This window comes from Numenius arquata, chromosome 12 (assembly GCF_964106895.1).
Source record: "Numenius arquata chromosome 12, bNumArq3.hap1.1, whole genome shotgun sequence".
NCBI classification, from domain to species: Eukaryota; Metazoa; Chordata; class Aves; order Charadriiformes; family Scolopacidae; genus Numenius; species Numenius arquata.
The window spans coordinates 8,079,442-8,101,797 of record NC_133587.1 but is presented as its reverse complement, the minus strand read 5'-3'; the positions used below and the strand labels follow the sequence as shown (position 1 = coordinate 8,101,797).

The 22,356-nt window shown below is 40.9% G+C and overlaps 1 protein-coding gene across 1 annotated transcript; it reads right to left on the bottom strand.

Moving 5' to 3' along the window:
• Window positions 1-894: 894 nt before the first annotated feature.
• ZFP64 (ZFP64 zinc finger protein) lies at window positions 895-12,252 on the bottom strand. The gene is made up of 6 exons (XM_074156870.1): window positions 12,120-12,252; window positions 11,362-11,601; window positions 9,816-9,977; window positions 8,749-8,811; window positions 7,882-8,133; window positions 895-4,035 (listed from the first exon to the last, which is right to left on the bottom strand). Exons 1-6 carry the CDS (start codon window positions 12,175-12,177, stop codon window positions 2,735-2,737), a joined length of 2,076 nt encoding a protein of 691 aa, XP_074012971.1. The 5' UTR covers window positions 12,178-12,252; the 3' UTR covers window positions 895-2,734.
• Between the last annotated feature and the right edge of the window lie 10,104 nt (window positions 12,253-22,356).

Here is a 22,356-nt window from a genome sequence, read left to right as displayed (position 1 = left end):
TTAAGCTCTGGCCATAAATCTGCTTCATCACATCTTATCAATAGAAATCTTTGGATGTTTCTTTTTTATTTGTTGGAGGTTTTTTCTTAAATGAAAGTAAGATTTTTATAGCTAAGCTTTTTGTAACTTCTTATAAACGTGGATTTTGAAATGCTTTTACCCGAGAAAGAGTTAAAAGCAGGGAGCTGTTTAACAGGAAACATACCATCAAGCAGAACAGGCCACACTTAAAAGTTTCTCTGGATTTCTAGCACCACCTATAGATGACACAAAATACTTCACGCTCATGAAACCCTGCCTGCAGAGTTCATTTATACCAACAAGTATATGAAAATTAATGTTACCTTTTAGTTGCCAAACTGTAGTACATTTGCACTTAAAAGTTTTCGGGATTGGTACAATTTTCTATACTTGAAAGCTTGCTACCAGCAGTCTAACCACCTCCAGACTTTTACCTTAAAATAAGATACAAATACTCCTTTTGTGGTAATATACAGCCACCAGCTCTAAACCCAGAGTGGCAATTTCCACCAGCATCTCCTCCTCTCCTGCAACCCCAGTGCCACACATGGCCTAGAACCACCGTAAGCTGGGTGAAAAATGTGTATTTACTGTTACAGGACTAGAAAGTGCCCCATCTTTCACTAGTGTTTACAGTAACTATCATCCCAGTGCACAGAAACACTGGGTGTGCTCAATGACCGGAACTGGGTCTTCTCAGCTCCTTAAATCACTAATCTGTAGGAAAGAGATAATTAACAGGTGACAAACCTGTATCACCAGAGAAGTTGGAAAACAAGTGTAGGAAATAGTAAGCCCTGAAATACATCTGTCACTGAACTTGGAACTTTTGCTTCATATTTCAATGCAACATGGGGCTAGGAAACAAGTCTTAAACAATACCTTTTATGAAGTTTCTCCCTCTAACTGGAACATGGTCTTGGCTGACATCCACAAGTGTCAGGCACACTGTCAGACAGTTCAAATCAAAACCCAGATTTTAAACCCAAGATTATTTGGAAGGATTTTTTGCTTTAAAAGAACATTAATTTAGAATCAAGGATTAGAAAGGCAGAAGAGGTAGGGATCTTCAAAAATACCGTTTTCCATAAATAACGAAGACCACAATACTGGAGCAGTCAAGTTTAAACCACCCTTATTTCAAGAACAAAAAAAATAAATAAATCACATTTTCAAGAACAACCTGTATGACTGTATTTGTGAGTTATGATTGCATTTTCCTACTCATCATTGTAAAGCAGGAAGCCTTACACTGTACATAGAGTACGTACTGCACAGAGGGATGGAGTGGGGAACACCTCCCCACACAAAATGAAGGCTGTACAAGCTAAAAACTCCAAACATGAGGCCTATTCAGAAAGTGTCCCTAATTATATAACCTTTGCAAGTTTTCCAAGCATGTTTCAAGCACATAAAGCAATCATTCAATGTCTTCCACTAGCAAATACTGTGAAATTTAACTTGACTTTGATTCCCCAGGAGGGAATCTCAGAGCTAGTTTTGATAATGGTCTCTTTTCAGTCTTCCTGTATATTAGCAGTTGTCCTTGGGATGCTGCCTGGCTGTGAAACGATCTCCGATATTTGCAGATCCAGGCACCTACAGAACTGTCTATTTTCCCAAGCTGAGAGTCTGTTCTTTAACTAGATAGTTTGGTAGTGAAGATACTATTACCTACAAGAATGGTCAATGGACAGGACTAGAATATTGCATAGTTCAAAATACAGCCTAGAATTAACTCGTTATAGAAATGCGCATCATATAATGGTAAATTGCTATTCTCATTGTGATCCAGTCTGAATTTATGCTGGAGTTTCAGACCAGAACTTTTGATTTTAAATGGAATTAATTCTGTCTTTTCCTTTTTCCCCTTTAACTTGAAAAGAACAGAGCCAAAATGTAATGCACTTTTACCACCCATGCAACTACAAACAGGCAGCATCAAAATAAAAACAAACTTTAAGTAGTGTTTGTAAAAAATATATTTGCAGTTGTTTTGTTGTTTAAAACACAGGCGCCTCTGACAGAGATCACTGTGCCATATACATGATTTGCAATAGTGTTCTTGCTAACAAAGTTAGTTATTACTGATGGACGGACAAAATCCTTTTGTTTTCTAAAACCAATCACCTGGTCTTCTGCATAAGCATTTCCAGCTTAAGTGCCAGGTGCTAGCAACTACTACAGATACTAAGGAACAGCCCCCTTAAACGTTACTAGGGCTACATTAGACCCAGCAGTAGGTATTTCTTCCAGATGAACAATCAGCCAGGTGCAGTTAATGCATACATAGCATGTAATTGAAACATACTTCACTTAAAAATATACTTCAGAATGGCTTGGACTATTACCTTTTCATGTGTGCATAAAAGAATGAGTCTGCTGTGAGGCTCTCTCATTTTGGCCCGCACAATATAAGAATCATATTCTGGGAATCTTACTGCTTGGTGAAATTGTCAACAGTTGCTTCGATGCTCAGATTTTACACAGAGCACAGCCTCCAATTTCAATAGAGGCACATAAATATACACATCCTCTTTTTCACACACAAGATGTATGTTTCTATGTGCAAACAAGTAAAACGTGTAAGTGTGTGAGAAACAGGTATTTGGCTTTGTAGGACAAAGCCTGCATTCACTTATGTCCTACGCATTTCTGCTGAATGCAGCACTGCCTCTGAAACTGAAATTTGTTTAGTCACAGTACTTTGCGACTAATCTGGTATGGAGTCTGCTGGACACAGCAAAGCTGTATGGGCTCCACTTTGAATGATAGAATAGGTCTGCTTAGGGGCTTCTGTGTGAGAGGATGAAGAAAAGATAGGAGGAGGGGGAGCTGAAGTGGACACTGTTATACTCTGACCTCCGTCACTAACCACAGTCACTTCTGTCGCTCCTTCTTGTATCAAAGCATTAAGGCCTTCTAAATCAGAGCAGCTGATTCCAGAGCTGGTGATGAAAGCCTGGTTTGCTGAAGCCTCATGACTGCTGACAGGAGCAGCAGGAATCAGAGTCTGATGTAAAGCGCTTCCATCACTTTGGTCATGGGTTGTGAGAAGAACTGCTGGCTGTGCCACAGGCCCTGCTTCGCTTTGAGATATAGGAGGTGGAGGTGGTGCTAACAAACTGACTTGGCCCAGCAGCTGCAAGCGGCTGTTGGCCGAGAGGTCTTCCTGATTCTGGCTAACTAATGTAGGTGGCACGACATTCACTGATGCAGCCTGAACGATACTGTTAGTCTGAGGGACCTGGTGACCCACAATGATCTTGACCCTTCCCTCATTGTATGGAGAAACCTGAGCAGCCTGAAGTGGGACCTGGAGGTGGCTGACAGTAATTGGGGCACTGGTCTGCCGACTGGGATCCATCTGGAGCTGTAGAACAGCCAGTTCGCTATTTTTAGATCCATTATACATACTGTGCTGCTTCTTATGACTCCTTAGAGAATCTTCTCGGACAAAGGAAGCATCACACAGGTCACACTTAAATGCTTTCTTGGCATCCAATTTGGCAACTTGCCTGGAGCCGCCTTGCTTTGGCCTGTCTCCTTCCTTCTTCTCCATAGTTTGCTTCTTGGTCTTGACTTTGTCGCCATGAGCTTTCCTCACATGAGTTGTCAGGTTGCTCCGCTGCTTGGTGTCAAAGCTGCAGAATTCACATTTGAAAGGACGATCTTTGCAGTGAATTCGCTCGTGCACTTTCAGAGCTGCCTTGTTGGAGCAAGAGTAGTTGCACTCCGAGCACTTCACTGGTTGTTCGGGCTGATGAGTTCTTATGTGGTGCCGAAGGCTTGTTTTGTTTCCACACTGAAACTCACACTCTGGACACTTGAGAGTATTTTCCATGCTGTGCTTGATACGAATGTGTGATTTCAAGTTTCCTTTCATGGCGCACCGGACCTCACAGAACTCACATTTGTAAGGTTTCTCACCAGAATGCACACGCATGTGCCTCTTCAAGTCTGAGTTGATTTTAAATTTAGCAGGACACATCTGACATTGGAAAGGAGCATCTCCTGTCAACAAAATCCACAGTTCAAATTAGAGATGAGACACCAAGATCCACTGGGGAGACCAATGCTATAATGAATTACATACAGCTGACTTGTTCTACATACCTGTAAACTCCCAGCATATTTTCAAGATGTAGAGAACTTTAATGGCACAGTATTTATCACCTGGTCTGGCATATTTGTGTGCAAACTCTCCATGAGCATGCCTGCCCACATCTGTTGCTTTTTCGTGTCTGCATCTTAGATATTCTCCATTTTTAGTTCACTTTCCATGTAAAACTGTTCAGTGTGCTCCAGAGAACTGACTGAAGTTTCTCATTTGTCCCTCTTTAGCAACAGTGTATCTCAACTGGTGTTTAAAATTAATAAACACTGTAACTTTAACAGCTGCTGTATTTTTGAAGTCTAAGAAAACAATACAAACACATCCATGTCTGGGGTTTACACTACAAGACTTACAGGAAAGCCTGAAGGTTAACTGTAAACTTAGGTAAATGGTAGGCTACTGCAGAAACAGACGCTTAATGGGCACCACCTTTGCTGGTCAACCCTAGAGCTGATAAGAGCAGCTGACAAGAAACACTATTACTTTTTCGGCCCAGTTCATGTGGTGCAGCACAAATACTATTGCTGGCACAGGAAGGCAGTGAAAACTCTTGTCCAGAACACAGGGAGAGGTAGGCACAAAAGTCCATACCTAGGTCACTGTCAGGTGACGCCACAACCACAGCACCACTAGTGACAGGAGAGGGGATAAAAAAAGAAAAAAGAAAGAAGAGAGGGATCACAGCCACATAAATGCAACTGGAGAAGACAAATGTGAGACTAATGAGACACGTGCAAATCTGCGACTCTGGGGAAATGTGCTTACACAGGGAAGTAACATTAAGCTCCTGTTTTTCTGGCATTAGAGCAACCAAGAAAGAGATATTTGCCCCATATAGCACAGCTAATAATGTTCCAGAGATCACTTCAACTACTATCAGTTTGTATTTACACAATATCAGTTTGCATTCATGCAAACAGGTGCATAAAATATTCTTAAGTGCGCGGTAGGGTTTGTTTGTTTTTGTTTTTTGAGAGCAATGCTCATCCAGAAACCTAACAATGTAGTTGAAAGTCAGGTCAAATTCTTAACTGATAAGGCATGAAAAATGAACACACTCATCTGCAATATCTCTGTAAGCCTATTTATGTCAGACTAACTACACGAATAATCATTTGAATTGCCTGGATCTAAACCACTGTTTTGCATTTTCTTTATTTGCAGGCTTGTGTCACAACATGCAGGATCAAATTAAGCTGTAGCTCTGTTGAGTCCATAATAAATTCCAGGGTAAAGACCAGTGACTCTGTTCTCAAGTCATTTAAAAAAAATCCAAAGCAAACGTATCAACCCAACTAAACAACTGTTGACTTTTTTGTTTAATCTAAATATGTAATTCTCTAAAGTACCTAAGCATGAAGTTTTTAGGTAGGTATCATTGAGAAAAAGTGGAAGAATAGGGTTACTAGGTTCTCAGACACCCTTGGTGGGGGAAGGAAAAAGAGAGTGTACTTAGTTCAGCAAGCATTTATCTTCTTTAATAATCAAACTGAAAATGGCTGATTTATTTTATAAGTTAATGTTTTATAGAGTTGGTGATAGCTGTATAATTTTGCATAATTTGCTTATCCAGCTACATATGTCATAGGTTTAGCTGCATATTTTTCAAATCAAGTTGTGGCCTACTGTGCTAATCCATGTATCTTTTTAATAATTGATATACATGGTGTATTATCTACATTAAACAGATTTTATTAATGAAGATGCACTGTTTGTTCATCTAGTTTATTTTACAGTCTCAGCTGCACACTCAGCTACTGAATTTTTATCTATTTGGCACAGTACATATTTCAATGACTTAATTTTCACATGCAGGGTAGCACCATATATGAAAAAGAATTAGTGATTTTATTGAATATAGCAAAGTATGTTGGTTCCGTTTATTTAAAGAGTGGTCCATTACTTATATTTCTTTACACTTCTGTCCATACATAATTGACACTGACAGAATATAGCTTAAAAAAACAACAAACCTAGTGTCTGATCCTGGAATTTTGAATTGTAAGAGTAGTTTTACTCAAATCAACAGGAAACTGATTTTTAGATGACTAGTTCAACAAGTAATACTGTGTAGATGATCTCATGCTGAGCAATGCAGATTACACTCACCTTCTAGAGAATGACTAATTTTATTCCAGTAAGCAATATATTTTACATGCCTTACTTTCCCCTAAAATTGGCTGTGTGCGTAACACCTTTGTAACCTAAGAAGGATGAAATGATTACTTTCAAAATTCTTGTACCTTCTTTCAGTGAATCAAAGAAAGTCCTTTTACAAAAGAGGATTTTGAGAAATGAAGAGACAGAACTGCAGACTTGAATCTTAGCGTAATTCAATTGCTTAGAATACAACAGGCTGATTTGCCAAAAAGAAAGGCGGCAGCCTAAAAGCCCTTCCCAACTATTACAATATGTAATGCCACAAATATCTAACTGTACTGGAAATACAGAAGAACCATGATCTCCATAGGTTCTCCCACGGCCAAATTCAGAGCATACCTGCCCATGTACATAAATGCATGAGTATGCACACTCTTACATGACACAGGGAAAATGCAGTACCATATTTTGACTAATGCGTTTACTATGAGATGACTTCTCAAAACAACCCATGCTATTTTGACTGATCATTGTATCTTCTAATAAAGCAACAGAAAGAGGGAAACTTGGAAAACAACTGCCTCACAGTCCTGTGTGTTCCATCACACAGTGAAGTATAAAAGATTCTTTTCTGCTACAGACAGATTGGTTTAACCCTCCCCTCCTTCACAATGCACAAGGGATTTATTTCTTTTATCTACTCAAAATAAATCCCATCTTGCACACATCTGAACTAATGTTGTTTAGTACTCGAATTCAGAATCAGATGCAGGACAGGTTCAAAGCTAATCTAGTAATCGCTGAACCATAACCACCTTGCAGCTAAAATTCACAGAACTAATCAAATGTATAAAAGGCAACACAGAAACTAATCCAGTACCCTGGATTAGCTGAAAAACAACATACAAAGACAACTGTACGAAGACAACTGTACAGTAGTATCTTTACAGCAAATCTCTTCTAGGAACAATCTACAAAAGAGAAATCCGATTAAAAGGAAACTTAGGCAAATAATGCAAATACAAAATGATACAGACTTTATTAGCCTGGAGGCTAAAGCTTTCTATCCATAGAGCAAAAACGATATGGGCAGAACATAGTTCTGGCTGCTTATACTGCACTGTTAATGCCCATCAGTCTGCACACGGAAAGTACCACAAAGAAAGGTGAAAAAAGCTGTAACTTAAATCGCTAATTACTTGTTAATTTACTGATGCAAGAAAAATTAAAATTATGCAACTGAGGTTTGCACTGAGATAACTAGTTCAATTATAAAATAATTTCAGTGTTAATATAGTGGACCAGATTTCAGAGACACAGATAGGAACCTGGATGCCCTTAATCAATCAGTAAATTAGATTCTTCAAATCTACTTGTTTAAGAACATCTAATAGGCAGTTTCAAAATCAATTTAGAAGAAAATCTACCAAGAGTCAGATCTGTCTTGACTGCTTTCAGGTTTTTTCAGTACAGCTGTATTTCCCTACTAGATTCTATGTCCAAGAAATTCAGAGAAGCTGTGTGCCCAAGTGCTTCTGAGAATTCAAATAGGCCCCTTCTGGCACCTTGACACCTGTATACCTTTTAAAATCTTCCCAAAGACCTTAAAACCTTTGCAGATCTGAATTTTAGTATAGACTTACCCGTGTGGGATCTGAGATGTACAGTTAGCTGGCTAGAGTTGCGGCTTGCATAAGGACAGATCTGGCATTTAAAAGGACGCTCGTTGGAGTGAATGCGCTGGTGCTTGTTGAGGCTGCTGCTGTCAGCAGCTGCGTAGTCACAGTGTTTGCATTTGTACGGCTTCACCCCAGTATGAGAACGCATGTGCATCTTCAGCTTATCTTTTCGACTAAAACATTTGCTACAAACTTCACATTTATGGGGCTTGTCTCCTGAAACAAACAGGAGAGCATAAACACATCAAGAATTTTTGCACCATAAGGATGTTGTTGCAGTAAAAAAAACAAACCAAAAAAGCACACACTAAACACTTAATAGAAACAGGGCTAGTTTTCAGAAGTTGAACATTGGATTTCAGCAGCTGTCCTAACAGCTAAGGACTCTTCTATGCTCCAGAAGGCTGCATGCACAAGTGCAACAATTTTAGAAGACCCTTTGGAACTTTCTCCCTTCATAATTCTGAAATTGCCGTTTAGGGGGAAGGGAGGTGAAACGCTGTAATCACTGTTTCATATGAAGAACAACCTACGTTTATGCACCACCGCCACAATGTACCCTGATAAACACAGGGTCTGCACCTCAGAAATTTAACCATGCCTTAAATCGATGTACATTGTTCATGTTCCATAGCTGTGAGTGGTACTACCCAGAGCAGGACATGGCTTAGCCAGAAAGAGCAAAGAGAACTACAATACTGAAATGTACAGACATATGTGTACATTCTATCTAATTTATCTATAAATATGTTATTTTGTAGGAAAATACCTTTTGCCAAAAAGCCAAAAGGAGGAAACCAACCAAAAATAAAATATAGCTATTATATAAACCTGTGTGTGTTCGCAGATGACGTTCCATATCCTTCATACCATAGGAAGTCTTGAACTGGCAACCTGAAAATGGTAAGACTAAGATCATTAAATTCAAGGAAAATCTAACAAAATAATAAAAATATACCACCATATTCTGGTCATTTTGTTTCTTTTCAAGAACATTTTAAAAATTCAGTATTAACAGAAAGTGAATTCCCCATCTTGTTTACTCACATCTACTTAAAATAGTGACTGGTTTACCCATGAACTTTAGTTTTCTAATGCTTCCCCTAGGAGGCAAATCTCTACATTACCATTTTCTGTAAGCTTTGAAACAAGTTCTCTGGAATCTCTGCCCAGGATTTGAGATGCTCTTTACAGTACACAGGGGATGCTGGGGGAACTAATTAATTCCACGTATGACTTCAAGTTAGCACAACTGGGACCTCAGGTAACAGCTCACCATTCAGGAATTCTGTCCAAGTGGAAAGCACTACAGTTTTAGAGCACAGAAATGAATGCTAAGCATCTGAAACGTGCTTTTCAAATGAAGGCAAGCTTGCAAAATGAGACTATAATTTCTGCTACCTTTGATATAACTACTCACGTACACGGCTGTCTCTGCAGACATTTTCTGCAGTTGCATGGTTTTTACTCATGAAAGTCTCCAAATACTTTGGTTCAATCCATCTTTATAAAAACATTAACTGACCAAAGACAAAACATATAATGCAAAATGCACGTACAGTATTTCTCATGTACAACTACGGCAGTTATCAAAAAGGTAACAAGACTCTGCTTGTACATTGTGACAGCTGTGGGCATAGGCCAACGTCTATACACAAACTCACTGCAGCATCGCCAGAGTACACCACAGTATAGGACCAACGCCTAAGGACATGGGAAATCAATGGCAAAACTACTACTGGTATCAAGGGTAAGTACATCACGCCCTTAGTAAGTGGGCTGCCTTCCACGTTCTGTGCGTTTTAACTGCTTAAGGCAGACAGAGCTACTGTGCATATCACTACACGAAACATACCAATCTTAAAATGAAAATGAAGAGGCTACAGTCCATATCTCACCTGGATAGCAGCAGCTTAGTTTCTTCTGCGTAAGTGAGGAATTAGCTTTTCTTGAACGTGCTTTTGGTGGTGTAGAGACGATAGCAGCAGTCTGAGGCTCACTGCTCTCACTGGGCAGGTATGTTTGATAGCCATGCTCAAAAACAAATTCTGGTGCAGAAACTAAACACAGAAAATAGCTCAGTTTGCGAACATTAACATCTCCAATCAGAAAAAAATCTAATTATTTCCTAGTTTTGTTAATTGCTTCTCTATTCTGTTTTTCCAGCAAAATTCCTGCTCCTGGCTTCCTGTTCACCTCAGGGAAGAGGAAAGGAGAAAGACTTTTTTCCTCCCTTGCTATCCTTCTATTAGTGAAAATTCTGCCAGGACCTGATGAGCCCAGCTGAACTCAGTACAACCCTACATGAGCCAAATCGTCTCCCTCTGAATCCTATCTGACTGCACCGTGCAGTTTCTTCAGAACTTCAGTTATTTTCTGATGCCTGTCCAGGTCTTGCATTAATAAAGGTATGTTTGTTTTTCAACACTGCTTGTGCTACAGCCCAAAGGAGAAAACTCTCAAATTATTTATATGGCAAATGCTGTCAAAAAGGCATCATGTAAACAATTTTTTTTTAATCGTTAAAAAAGTTCAGCTTCTTTCAACTATACTGTTTTTAGCTTGTTACTCACAAGAATAACAGGTGAAACTATCTCAGCCAAAGTAGCAGCTTTTAAATCAATTAAACAACGCTATACCCCGAAAGGGCACAAGGATATAACTGCCCTTGCTTTAAAGATGAGTAAATATGAAGCAGAAAAATGACTCATCCAAAACCCACACCGAGTAGAGGGATTATAATACAAAAATTCCTGGACGTGAGCCCTGAATTCAGTTTGTTTCACTCCTCTTCCAGATTCTCTGCCCTAATCTGTCCATCCAAATTAAAGTCAAATAATTTGGATTTTAGTAAGGTCCCAGACCAAAATAAAATAAAATACATCTATATATAGAAGGGCAAACCTTCACACATGGAACAAGATTCTAGTTTTATTTAAATGTCTGCAGGATCAGGACCTCACTTGAGCCTTCACATAGGCAGAAATTTTGAGTAATATTTTTCCTGCCAATTAGTTACAGAAGCAATGTTAGGGAATGCAGTGTTCTCACATAAAAAGGTCTGGATTGGCGCCCGACAGCAATTCTATGTCTGTTTTTCATCAAGAGCACTCTTAAAAAATAAAATGCATAGTAATTGGATTATTTTTCATAAGTATTGACAATTTTAATTAGATTGCACAAGTTGGTTATACAACAGTTAAGCAATTCTCTGAGTGAATTTGCTAATTGAGATGCAAGTTAAGTAGCTGCTGTCATACCAAAACCAAGAAGGCAGCACAACACTTCTTTTTCCCCTTCCTTTGATGCAGGTATGTGACAACTAATGTGAAAACTGTTATTTTAGCTTAGTGTGGTGGGGACACAGGAGCAGAGGGCTACGTAACATTGCTGCTTTCCAGGAGCCCAGTGCTTTCGTGCTCTTGGTGCGTGACACCAAAGTACCTGTGATGGTTTGGGTCTCGGAAGCGATGGTCCTGGTTGTGCTTTGAGCCTGTGTCGATGGCACCGTTTCTTCTGACACAAACTGGACCGTACTGGTGGCCCCGGCCGCCGGACTAGTGAGCTGGCAACCGCTCTGCTTGTGCCCAACGAAGGCATCGAGGTTATTGAACTGCTGCTTGCAGATGCCGCAGATGTGGATGTCGGGGGTGAGCTCCACCAGCACCGTGGTGCCACCGGGAACTGTGGAAACAGCGGCAGGGTCAGGAGCTTGTCCTGAGGAAACGGCAATGGCGGAAGCCACTCAAACTGACACACGGACATCCCGCTGACCGAGCGGCTCGGCCGCAGGAGAGCCCCTTCGGGCCCGGTCCTGCCTGGAGCTGCGGGGGTCAATTAGGGCGCTGCGGGACGGCCGGGCTGCGGGAACAAACGGGCCGCCTGTGCCTCCGGGCACGTTTCCCCGAAGGCCTCAGGGTCCCGCGGGGCGTCCCCGCCACCGCTCCGCGACTTCGCTCGGCAGAACCCGCCCGGTGCCCGGCGCTCCCGGCGGCCGCAGCCCCTCAGGGCCGGTGCGGGCCGCAGCGCTCACCCAGATTCCCGGGTTCCCCCCCTCCCCCCCAGCCAGGTTCCCGGGCTCCGCTCCCGCCTGTTTCTTGCGCTACTCAGGTTTCGGGGCCTGCCCAGGCCCCGGCTCAAGTCGGCTTCCGCCGCGCGGGCCCCGGAGCGCGCATACCCCGCCGGCGCGCAGCGGCACTTACACTGTACGGGGCCGGGGAAGGCCGGCGCCACCCCCACGCCGCCTCCGCCGGTGTTCATGACGGCAGCCAGCCCCGCACGCCGCCTCCGCCACCTGCAAGGGGCTTATTAGCGACGGGGAGCCGCTCCCCCCGCGCCTCCCGGCCGCCGAGCGGGGGCGGATGCGGAGGAGCCGAGCATGCTCAGTGGCAGCGGCGAGGCTGCGGCTGCCCTCAGCTACCGCCGGGCTGAGGGCTGTGAGGGCTCCTGCCGCCACCCCGCCTCTCGTTTCTACCGGCCTCACGGGCGGGCCCCATGCAGGAACGTCCCTGACGAGCCCAACCGCAGTTATTAAACCCTGTGGCCGCTAAAGCGGGGCTTCTGCGTTCCGTGAGGGGCAAGCTGCCCCACAAGCACCTTGGCTGAGGCGGCCCGGCCGCGGCCATGGCGGCGGAGCTGAGGCCTCGTGTGTGCTTCAGTCCTGCTTCCCCAGAGGCCTTCATCTTAAGTCATAGCTTTAATTCCTCTAGCAGTGTTTGCCGGAGTTTGGCAATGAGTTAGGGCTGGCGCTGGGATTAAGTCTTGGGGTAGTAGAAGCAGTGAAAACTACTCTTCGATTTTGGTCTTTTAGGTCATATCACTGGTCTGCATGCGAAATTATGGCAAAATCTGGCCATAATTCCCAGAAGACCACACTGATATTCCAGCTCATTTTACCAGTCTTCAAGACCTTGCACCTTACAGGCCGTTTACCTTCCACAAGCCCTCAACTTTTTCTTCAGTCATGCTCACCCCAGATCTTGAAAATCATGTGATTTATAGTGCCAAACAAGGACCTGATGCCCACTGAAGTTAACTGGAAAGCCTCTTGGCTGTTGGAGTGGGTTTCTGGATGTGGACCTCGGTGTGCATTATAGGCAGACAGTGTTCCCCGTGCTCAGGACTGGAGAAAACTTTCCAATAAGATGACACCCCTTTTTAGGGGGGATTGACATGTTTTGTGCCAAGTGCATTTAGCGCTTTGCAGCAAGAAACTGGCTTGGCCGTTTTGGAGTGCCAGGTCCCTGAAAATTATTTTACTTTGTCTGTATTAAAAATGCAGTTATTCAGGAAAGAACCACAGCATTATACATACATGGAATAGAAAATGGAAATTTGGAATCTGGTGGCCTTTAGGTCAGGTAGGAGCCTTTTGCTACTTGAATTTCACCAAGCTGCAAGACACAAAAAGCTCCATTTGCATGTGATCAGTAAAGACTCAGCATTTGGCATCTGAAATCTCTGACAGACACATTCCATCATATCCAATTCAGGCTCCTGCTACCTTCAGACTTGTGTTAGGGACCAATATTTCTGCTGGGCTCTGGGGAGTGCACAGAAGTGGGGAGGAAAATACCTGGTGATACAGGGGTAAAGCGGCTGCAGGGGGAGCAGAATGGACTAACATGGGTAACAAGATCATACAGTGTGGATGAACAAAACGGGAAAACAAACTATTAATTCTGCTTTCTCATTGCAAGTCTGATTTTGTTGCAGAATGGTTTTGTAGCTGTGTAGATGTAACTGTGTATTCATTAATAAATGCAGAATAGTTTGTGTATGCACTAAACATACCCAGAATTTCAGATGCCAGTTCATATTACACTTGAAGTTTTATTTTCCTGGGAAAGTGGTGTCTGCTTGACATTTCCGTTGACCCATTTTGCCAAAACAATATAGCACAGACATGGGATTGTTAGGGGGCCAAGATAAGACACAAAAGGTGATAATCCTAGTTCCGGCCTTTGGAACCCGCTAACTGTGTTCGATAGCACATCGTAATGCTGGTTGCAAGAATCAAATTTATCTCACTTCAAGACCTCATGTATATTTTAATCCAATTTTAGATTAAAAATGTGATTAACACATTAAAATACTAACAAAGAAGGAAAGCAAAATAAACAGGATGCGCATTCAACGTGGTTCATTACTAGCTTCAAAATTCATTTAGAATCCCCCTCCACAATAATAAAAATGAAGGAATTTACATTGATTCTGGAAATATAGACGGTTTTATGTCGTCATGGTCACATAGCCAGTACCTATAAAGCATAGCACAGAATACTGTTAGTGCTGATGAGACTGTTTTGGGACTATATCCAAAAGAAATTAAATCGGAGTAAGAGTAATCAACTTGAATCTATTTTTCCACAGCGTAGATAGAACTGAAGGCTGACTTTTAACTCCTTTTTGCTGTTTTTTCCAGAACACTATGACCCGTTTCCAAAGCTGACAGCCTGTCTGCCTGTCTGTCTATCCACCAATTACAGTTGCAGTCACAGGTGTACTTTGGAATATAGCATAACTTATTTTAATCTATTTCTCTCTTGGTTTAATGCCTTTTGATTAAAATAGAAGCCTGCTTGACGTGATTAGAAAAGAATAGGCATTGTGTTTTGTTAGAAGTGAATTTTTACTTATCCAAGGACCTGTAATGACAGTTAGACCACGTGCCCCCGTTTTTATTGCCAGAACAAATACAGCAGGGAAAGAGCATTGCAGCCATACTCACTGATGTGCTTGCTCTTTCAGACCGGGTGTCAGGGTAACAATATTTAATTGATACAGGGATGGTCTGAGGTTGCACTGCTGAGTCAAGTGTGAATGGTTTCATGTCTGTTGCATTACCAGCTCTTTTAGAAATGTTTGCTACGTTGTTCAATTGGACGCTATTAACGAGATGTGTTAAATTTACTTAGGGGAAAAGATTCAGAGCCACTGCACTGCTGCAACTGGCATCTGAAAGAGGAATTCCCTCCACCCCTTCTATCGTTCCTTCCAGCTGTCTTGCAAAAAGCGCTGGGTCAGTAGCAAACCGAGCTGCTCAGTTCCCTGTGCTGGCAGGGGCTGAAGGCAATTGGAAGGAAAGCGCTCAGTCTTGGACTACTCTTCCCTTGTTCTTCCCATCTCTGGTATTTCCCAGCGTGCTGCAAATATAGCTCAGCTAGGAATCTGCAAGCTTTTTTTCATTGGGGAAAGAGGAGGTGGGGCCAAATTAATACTTTTCATAAGGATGTGTGAATTTTGAGAATGTTTGTGCTGGGTAGAGTTTTTCAGGTGTGGGCAGCCTCACGTGGTTAAAACCAGAGAGAGAAATGCACTGGCACAAGAAGAACCAGTAGCTTGCAATGCAGGCGCCTGTGGTTCAAGTCCTTGGCTTTTTATAGCTTAAGAGAATATTAACTGTCATATCACACTCTCTGGGTTTTGTTCTGCTTTTATTTCACATATGCGGTTAGAAGAAGAAAAAAACAGTCACTAGTCAGTGACTTCAATGTAATGCAGAGCTGGAAATATTTAAAAAAAAAAAAAAAAAGCCTCATGTCTTTGGGATAACAGCCACCTTCAGATCCACTGCTGTTTAGAAGCTTCCAAATATAATAATGTAAGGACCTGTCTTTAAAAACATTGGACATACATTTATATCGCCTTTTTGCATAAAACCTTCATAGTGAAATGTCCTCAGAAGCCCACAAGTCTGCACGTAGCGTGGCTTGCAGAGATACCAGTTATCAGGTGCACATTTACAGTGAAAGCTCTTTGAGGCTGACACTGCTCACTGCTTTATGTTTCAACAGTACTTAGCCCGACAAAGGCTCAATTCTGGCTTTGGTGTGAACGCTGAAAACATCATTATTACCTTATTAATAACTAATAACAGTTACAGATCAGGACTTTATTGAACGGTGCTCTGGACAGAGACTTTTCATTTCCCTGGATGAGGATTGATGTCTGAGAGTATAACACCGCACTGAGCACTTAAGTCATCGAGCAGAGCTCTGCTGAGATCACACTTGACACTATATTTCCAGCCTTTAAGGCATAAATCAGTATGCATGTGTAATCTTCGTCACCCTTAACCTGACTGAAATGAAAATACTGCAGTGCTTCAGGCTCCCTACAAGTGCAGTGCAAGCAAACAAGGCCCAGAAAAGACAAATGTCAATCATGAGCGAGAAAGGAAAAAAATCAGACAGCGGCATAAAAAAGTCAGGCCTCATCAGAGCCTCGGAGACAGCCGTTCCTGGGCACTGCGTTGGACAGCTGTGGCCTCAATGCTTTCCTGGAGACAGGCATTTATGTACAACAAGAAATGTGTAGACTTTTACCTTCATACATACCTTCCATCTACCCCCTTGTCATCCAAGATCACACAGGGGCAACGTATCCTACCTTGCAAGCAGAGAGGGGAAAAAAAGAACCCAAACCTATTGAAAGTACGTGGAGGAGAGTTACCAGTTGAGCGAACAAACCCTGACATAGAGAGAGCTCTTTAAAACATTATACTGTTTATTATTTTGTTTGTCTTTCACAATAGGTGGAGGATGATAGTTTAAAAAAAAAAAAAAGATAGAAACCAGATGTATAAATGTATAAATGAACAGAACATACCAATAAGATGTGAAAAAACCCCAACAGCATCGCAAGAAAAGAATATAAAATTGGTTGTAAGCTTGTGGTCACTGAAGAGGGAATGCTTATCTCTCTTGAAGGCCGTGGTGTGGAAACATCACAAGTGAGATTGGAATGTGGCCTAGGGGACAGACAAAAAAGAAATATAAATGGTAATTAAAATTTTCAGACGTTGAAGATGGAGACAAATGAATGGTGGATTTAGAGAAAAAACCCAGCCAATTAAAATAACTTGAAGATTCAAAATCCAATTTTTAGCATTTCATAATTATATTGATGGATAATGACATACACAGCAACATAAATGCACTGAGCTCAAATTAATTATGTTAAAATAATAGGTAATCTGTCTCTGTGTTGATAACATAATTATGATGATGTCTTTCAAATGTTTTTAAATAATGTCATTTCAATTCATAATGCAAGGTAGGGATTTTGCTGTTTAATGTATTTGCTATTTATACAATATATTCAATGTCATTGCTTTCCTCTACAATAAATAAAGTCTAAATAATCAGTTAGTACCTTAAGATATTTCTTACTGCTGTATGAACTGTAAAATAACTCAAGATATTATTCACTGAAATAGCACATTGACAACTGTGATTAAACCTTAAATGTATACTGTAACAAAATAGAAATGTATTTTTATGTTGAGATGTCTAATTATTCATTGCCAGAAAGCAGACCAGGGAAATCCACACCAGGGAAATTTTCAGGGTTTTGTGGGGTTAACTGCACAACTGTGCTTCGTTGTCTTTCACACAGTGGAAAATACACAGTTATGATAAGAAAAGTTAGCTATATTGTTTCAAGATTGAATTCTGTTTCTCAGGGAATTTCTGATTATCTGTAGTTGCTTCTCGGCATAACTTGTCCTTTCCGTGGTGCCTGGCAGCCCCGGCTGGCGCAGGCTTCCTGCTCAGCCCCTGGATGCGTGGATTTGGGGTGTCTTGGTGTACCCAGGACAAGGGACCGAGGGCATCAGCGGGCACGTACCTAGCACTGCCTTTCTGCTGCTGCCGCAGGGCGCACAGGGGGGCAGCGTTGCATTGGGGTTTCCCGCATGAAAATGCTGTTCCGATACCAGGCTCTCATTATCCTTAAGAAAATGTTTTATGCCCCTTTTTTCACCCCCCTGATAGTCGTGTGGCCTTCAGATTTTTGCTGAATTGCAGTATCCGTAAACTATTCTAAAATTGTTGGATTTTTTTTAAGCTTTGTAATATCTATTTGTTAATCTATTATCTGCAATTCACTTTTTTCTTTACAAACTGTTTCTCTGCCATACCTTCCCATCCTTCCTGTACCTCTTACCTCTGCATTTCTGTTTCTTCTTTTTTTTTCCTAAATGCAAATCGGCTGCTCTCATAATCTGAACAAACTTCTAAAACAAACTTACATTATCATGATGATGAGCGTGTCACACCTGAAAATAAACTAGTTAATTTGTGGAATATATTTCAGCACGTTTTGTATAAATATAAAAGTACAGTAAAGCTCCGCTGGGATAAACATGATAACAAATAAATGCTGGATCTAAGATTGTACAGCTCCAGTCTAATATTTAGTCATTTTTATTATTATATTTGGGTTAAAGATGGAAAGCAACACCAGCAGAGGGACTCCCTTGATACTCAGTGGAGTTTTGCCTGCTCCCTGGCAGGGCATAGAGGTAATTTTATTCTAGAAGCTTTTGAATGCTTTACAAGTAATAGAAACCAAGTGGGAAAAGCATATTCCATATTTTAGTTCTGACATTCTCATAGAAAAGAATATATAAAAAAAATTAAAGATTCAAAATACTTGCCTGTGATTCAGTACCTAAAGACTTTCTGGTGTTTTTCAGAATTCCCTCGAGACCTATAAATGCTTCTGAGCCAGAAGTACCCATTGTAGCTATAGTCACTTATGCCACTTTATCAAACTAACGAGCCATTGAGTGATGCTATTCCCAGGTTCAACTCTACCGGGGAGGGAAACTAGAAAACAAAACTGAAATTTAGACAGAATGGAATTCCTAAGAGCCAGGACAACTAGAATTTATTAATTCATACACTCCAAAGCTTACAAAAAATAATCTTCTTCCTTCAGTTTTTCTCTATAAATCTTCCCATCTTTCATGAAGTCTGTGCATATAGAAAAGTCTGCAGAATTTCAGTACAAGCAGTGCCTTTCGATTTGCCACAAAACCCCCTTTATCGGGTTTCCTCTTCACACAACCATAATTTGTGCAGTGGTCCATAAAAGAGGATTTTTTTTGTTGTTGGATGGTAAGAAAGAGTTTTGCTTGTATCTTGGCTATTAGAGATCAAACCTCTCCAACTTTTAAACGAAAAGATTTCTTCAGCTAGATTATCTGATGATAGATAAAAATAAAAAGAAAATTAATTTTGTGTTGTTTAATTATACATAACTTATTAAATATCATGTCCTGGGCACTGGAGCTACAACTCCTGACAGCTGCAGGTTTTCCTTAGAAGAAAAGTCCTATTCTGAGTTTAGTGGGATTAGATTACATTTGATATTGTTAGAATGATAAACAAAGTATATCAGTCTATAGACAGTTTCTTTGTGTGCAAATTTTAACTCCGCCATGACACAGAGAAGTATAACTACAAATCTTTCTCAGAAATAGTGTGCAAAGAACTCTGTATTTGAACTGTATAAACATACTGCTATTTTACAAAGCATTGGAGGACATTCCAACTAGAAACTTCTATTTACTGATCTCTAATTATCAAGCTTGGTCAGTTCTGATGTAAAATAATAGTAATAGAAAAAAAAAAAAAAAAAGTAGTATTTTGGTTTTGCACCACAACTTAATGCTACTATTCTTGAAGTCTGTACCACCCGCTGGAAAAAAAAAATTATAATCCTTCTGAAGGAAGATTTCAGCTGCGTGTTCATGTCACAAGACATTGGTACTTTATTTTTTCAGGCACTGAAAAAAATCGTGAAAAGAGTAACAAACATGAGGGGGTAATATCTTAGGTTCCTTTAGATTAAGATCTGCATGCAAAAATCACAGCTAGGGAAATGCTATCTGAACTTCAACTGCCACTCATTTTCATTTTACAATTAAATCTTTGTCATGGCAATATTTCCCATGTTCATATGTGTTTGCTTTCCAGGAATCCTAGAAAAAATTCATTCATCTATTATCAGGCTTCATGAGTTTCAGAGAGTGTGGCAGCGTATTCATTGAAAGCAAATTTTAAATTTGCACTGGAAGCTTGAACTTAAGAATTAGATTTATTCAGTCAAGAATCAGAAATGTAAGAGCATCTTCCTGAAGAAGGCAGAATGTCAAATACATAAAACGTATTTGCTCATAAAGAACTGCAGAGTAAAATGTAGCTCCACAAAATGTTTTCTGAAAATATATAGTGGGGAAAAAAAGTTGTCTCTTTATGATAAGCTTAGAAAAAGACAAAAATTAAGTATCTCTTGGATGCAAAAAAATTATGAACCCAGATCTATTGAGTGACCCACCTGAAAGGTCTTACAGTAATGATAAAATTGTGATGAAAATAAACCTTTCATAACTAGAATCTACTTTTGGAGCAAATTGGCTCTTTGTTTGTTAATTTTTCATGATTTAATATAAAACATACAGAAAAATAAAAGTAGAGTAATATATTCTATGTTTTTCTTGGAAAATGGAATGTGAAACATTATCTACAGCATCTTACCTTCTCTCCCTTTCTCCTTTAGGACCAGCAAAGCTCTTACGACTTGCTGCAAAACCCGTGTTTTTGAAGAAGCATTTTGCATGGGTGCTAGTGTCCGGAAGAGGGTGCTGTTTGGTTGCATTTGTAATTTTTTTTTTCTGTTCATACAGAACGACTGATACAATTGAGTATACTTTGAAATCTCCTTCCACACATTATTTTATTTTAGGCTCATTAGTGTGAAATTCCATTTTAAATAGCACAGCCTAGCTCTGAAAACTTCAATGCCAGCATAAATTCTTGCTCAGCTATATTAAGCAAAACACCTAACAAGTTTAAATTCCAAAGGTCCTTTGTGCCTCTTGACTAGTTGCTACCTATATCTTATGATATAAAGGTAAGTTCAGGTAATATAGTTGCTGTTCCCTGGGGTTTTTATAAAATTCTCGTGAAAATGAGATGCACATCTTGCAAGGATGTTTCTATGAATGCTCACAAAGAAATAAAAAAATCTCTGGAAAACAAGCAAAGAAATGAAAACACATTGCACACCAGACTTAGCAATTTTTCAATTTAAAATAACTTGAGTATCATTATCTAATTAGCAGTCTCCCCCTCCTAGGAGATGAATAAGTTTACCTGCATTTTGCACATAAAGGGAGTCTGATGCACAGGGGACTCCGGTGGGAACGAGGTGGAGGCACGTGTCCTCCTTCAGCCCCAGCTGCCTAGAGAAGATGTTGCCACTTCCAGGTCCTCATCACCTCTCCCCATGTGGGGCATTTCCACCTTACAAGAGGGCAGTTTTTGTGATGCTCCCTACTCTGTTTCAGTTGACACATTCGTGTAAATCATCTTTGCTCATGAGGTTGATTTTGGGTGGAAGGGGCTGGGAAGCACCAGCCAACTCTGCTGTAGGGCTTGAAGGTTTCAGTGAGGCCGGGCTGGCTGCTCTATAGCATCTTTTCCACTCCCACCACTGTTTCAAAGTGCATTCTTGCTTACACCCTCACAGCTGCAGCTCAGATTTATAAGGACAAGGACTATCAGACACACCAGTTTATGATATCCTATAGTAATTATTTAATAATGGGTGCTCAAGGAGATTAGGCCCCACCCCCGGTTTGTGGTACACACTTCCAGCCCCATTTTAATTATTGGGGAAGGAGATAACTTATCTCCTTCAGGATCACTCTTGCTCATCCAGCTCATTCTCTACATGCTCAGATGGGCATTCAATTCTGGACAAGATTTGTCCGGTGTGATGGGTCAGCATGAAGCATAGAATCATAGAATGGTTTGGGTTGGAAGGGACCCTAAAGGTCATTGAGTTCCAACCCCCCCTGCCATGGGCAGGGACACCTCCCACTAGACCAGGTTGCTCAAAGCCCCATCCAGCCTGGCCTTGAACACCTCCAGGAATGGGGCATCCACAGCTTCTCTGGGCAACCTGTTCCAGTGATTCACCACCCTCACGGTGAAGAATTTCTTCCTAATATTTAATCTAAATCTCTCCTCTTCCAGTTTGAAGACATTACCCCTTGTCCTATCACTACATGCCCTTGTATGAAGTCCCTCTCTAGCTTCCTTGTAGGCCCCCTTCAGAAGCATACATACACGTTAGCCTCTGCCCAGGCTTGGCTTTTACCCCAAGTTATTCTTGTGACTGCTGCTGAGAGAGGTGGAGAGCTACACTAACCGCTTCAAAATAGGAGGTTGAACATCCTAAAGGGGCGGTGGCAGCTGAGTCAGAGCAGCAGGTGAAATCGTCAGGCAGGGATGAGCAGCAGCACATGAGGCTTAGGGACAGAGGGAGGGTTACCACCTATTTATGGAAGTCATTTTGTATTGCCAAATGCTGCTGTCACACTGAAATTCAAAAAGAACTTGATACCTACAACTACTTCTTACCTAAAGCTCCTTCATCTTAAACATCTTCAAAGATTGACTGTGGTTAGTAACAGTAAACAACTACTATCCACCCTATAAAAAGTATTGTTTCCTTTGGAAAGCCCAGGGAGCAAGCTTAAATTTGTAATTGTTGCTGAATTAGATTCAGCAAATTCTGGGAGCTATTTGTTTAATGGTACCTATAGCAGTGATTTCTAAGCCACTCACACATACATCTAAGCAT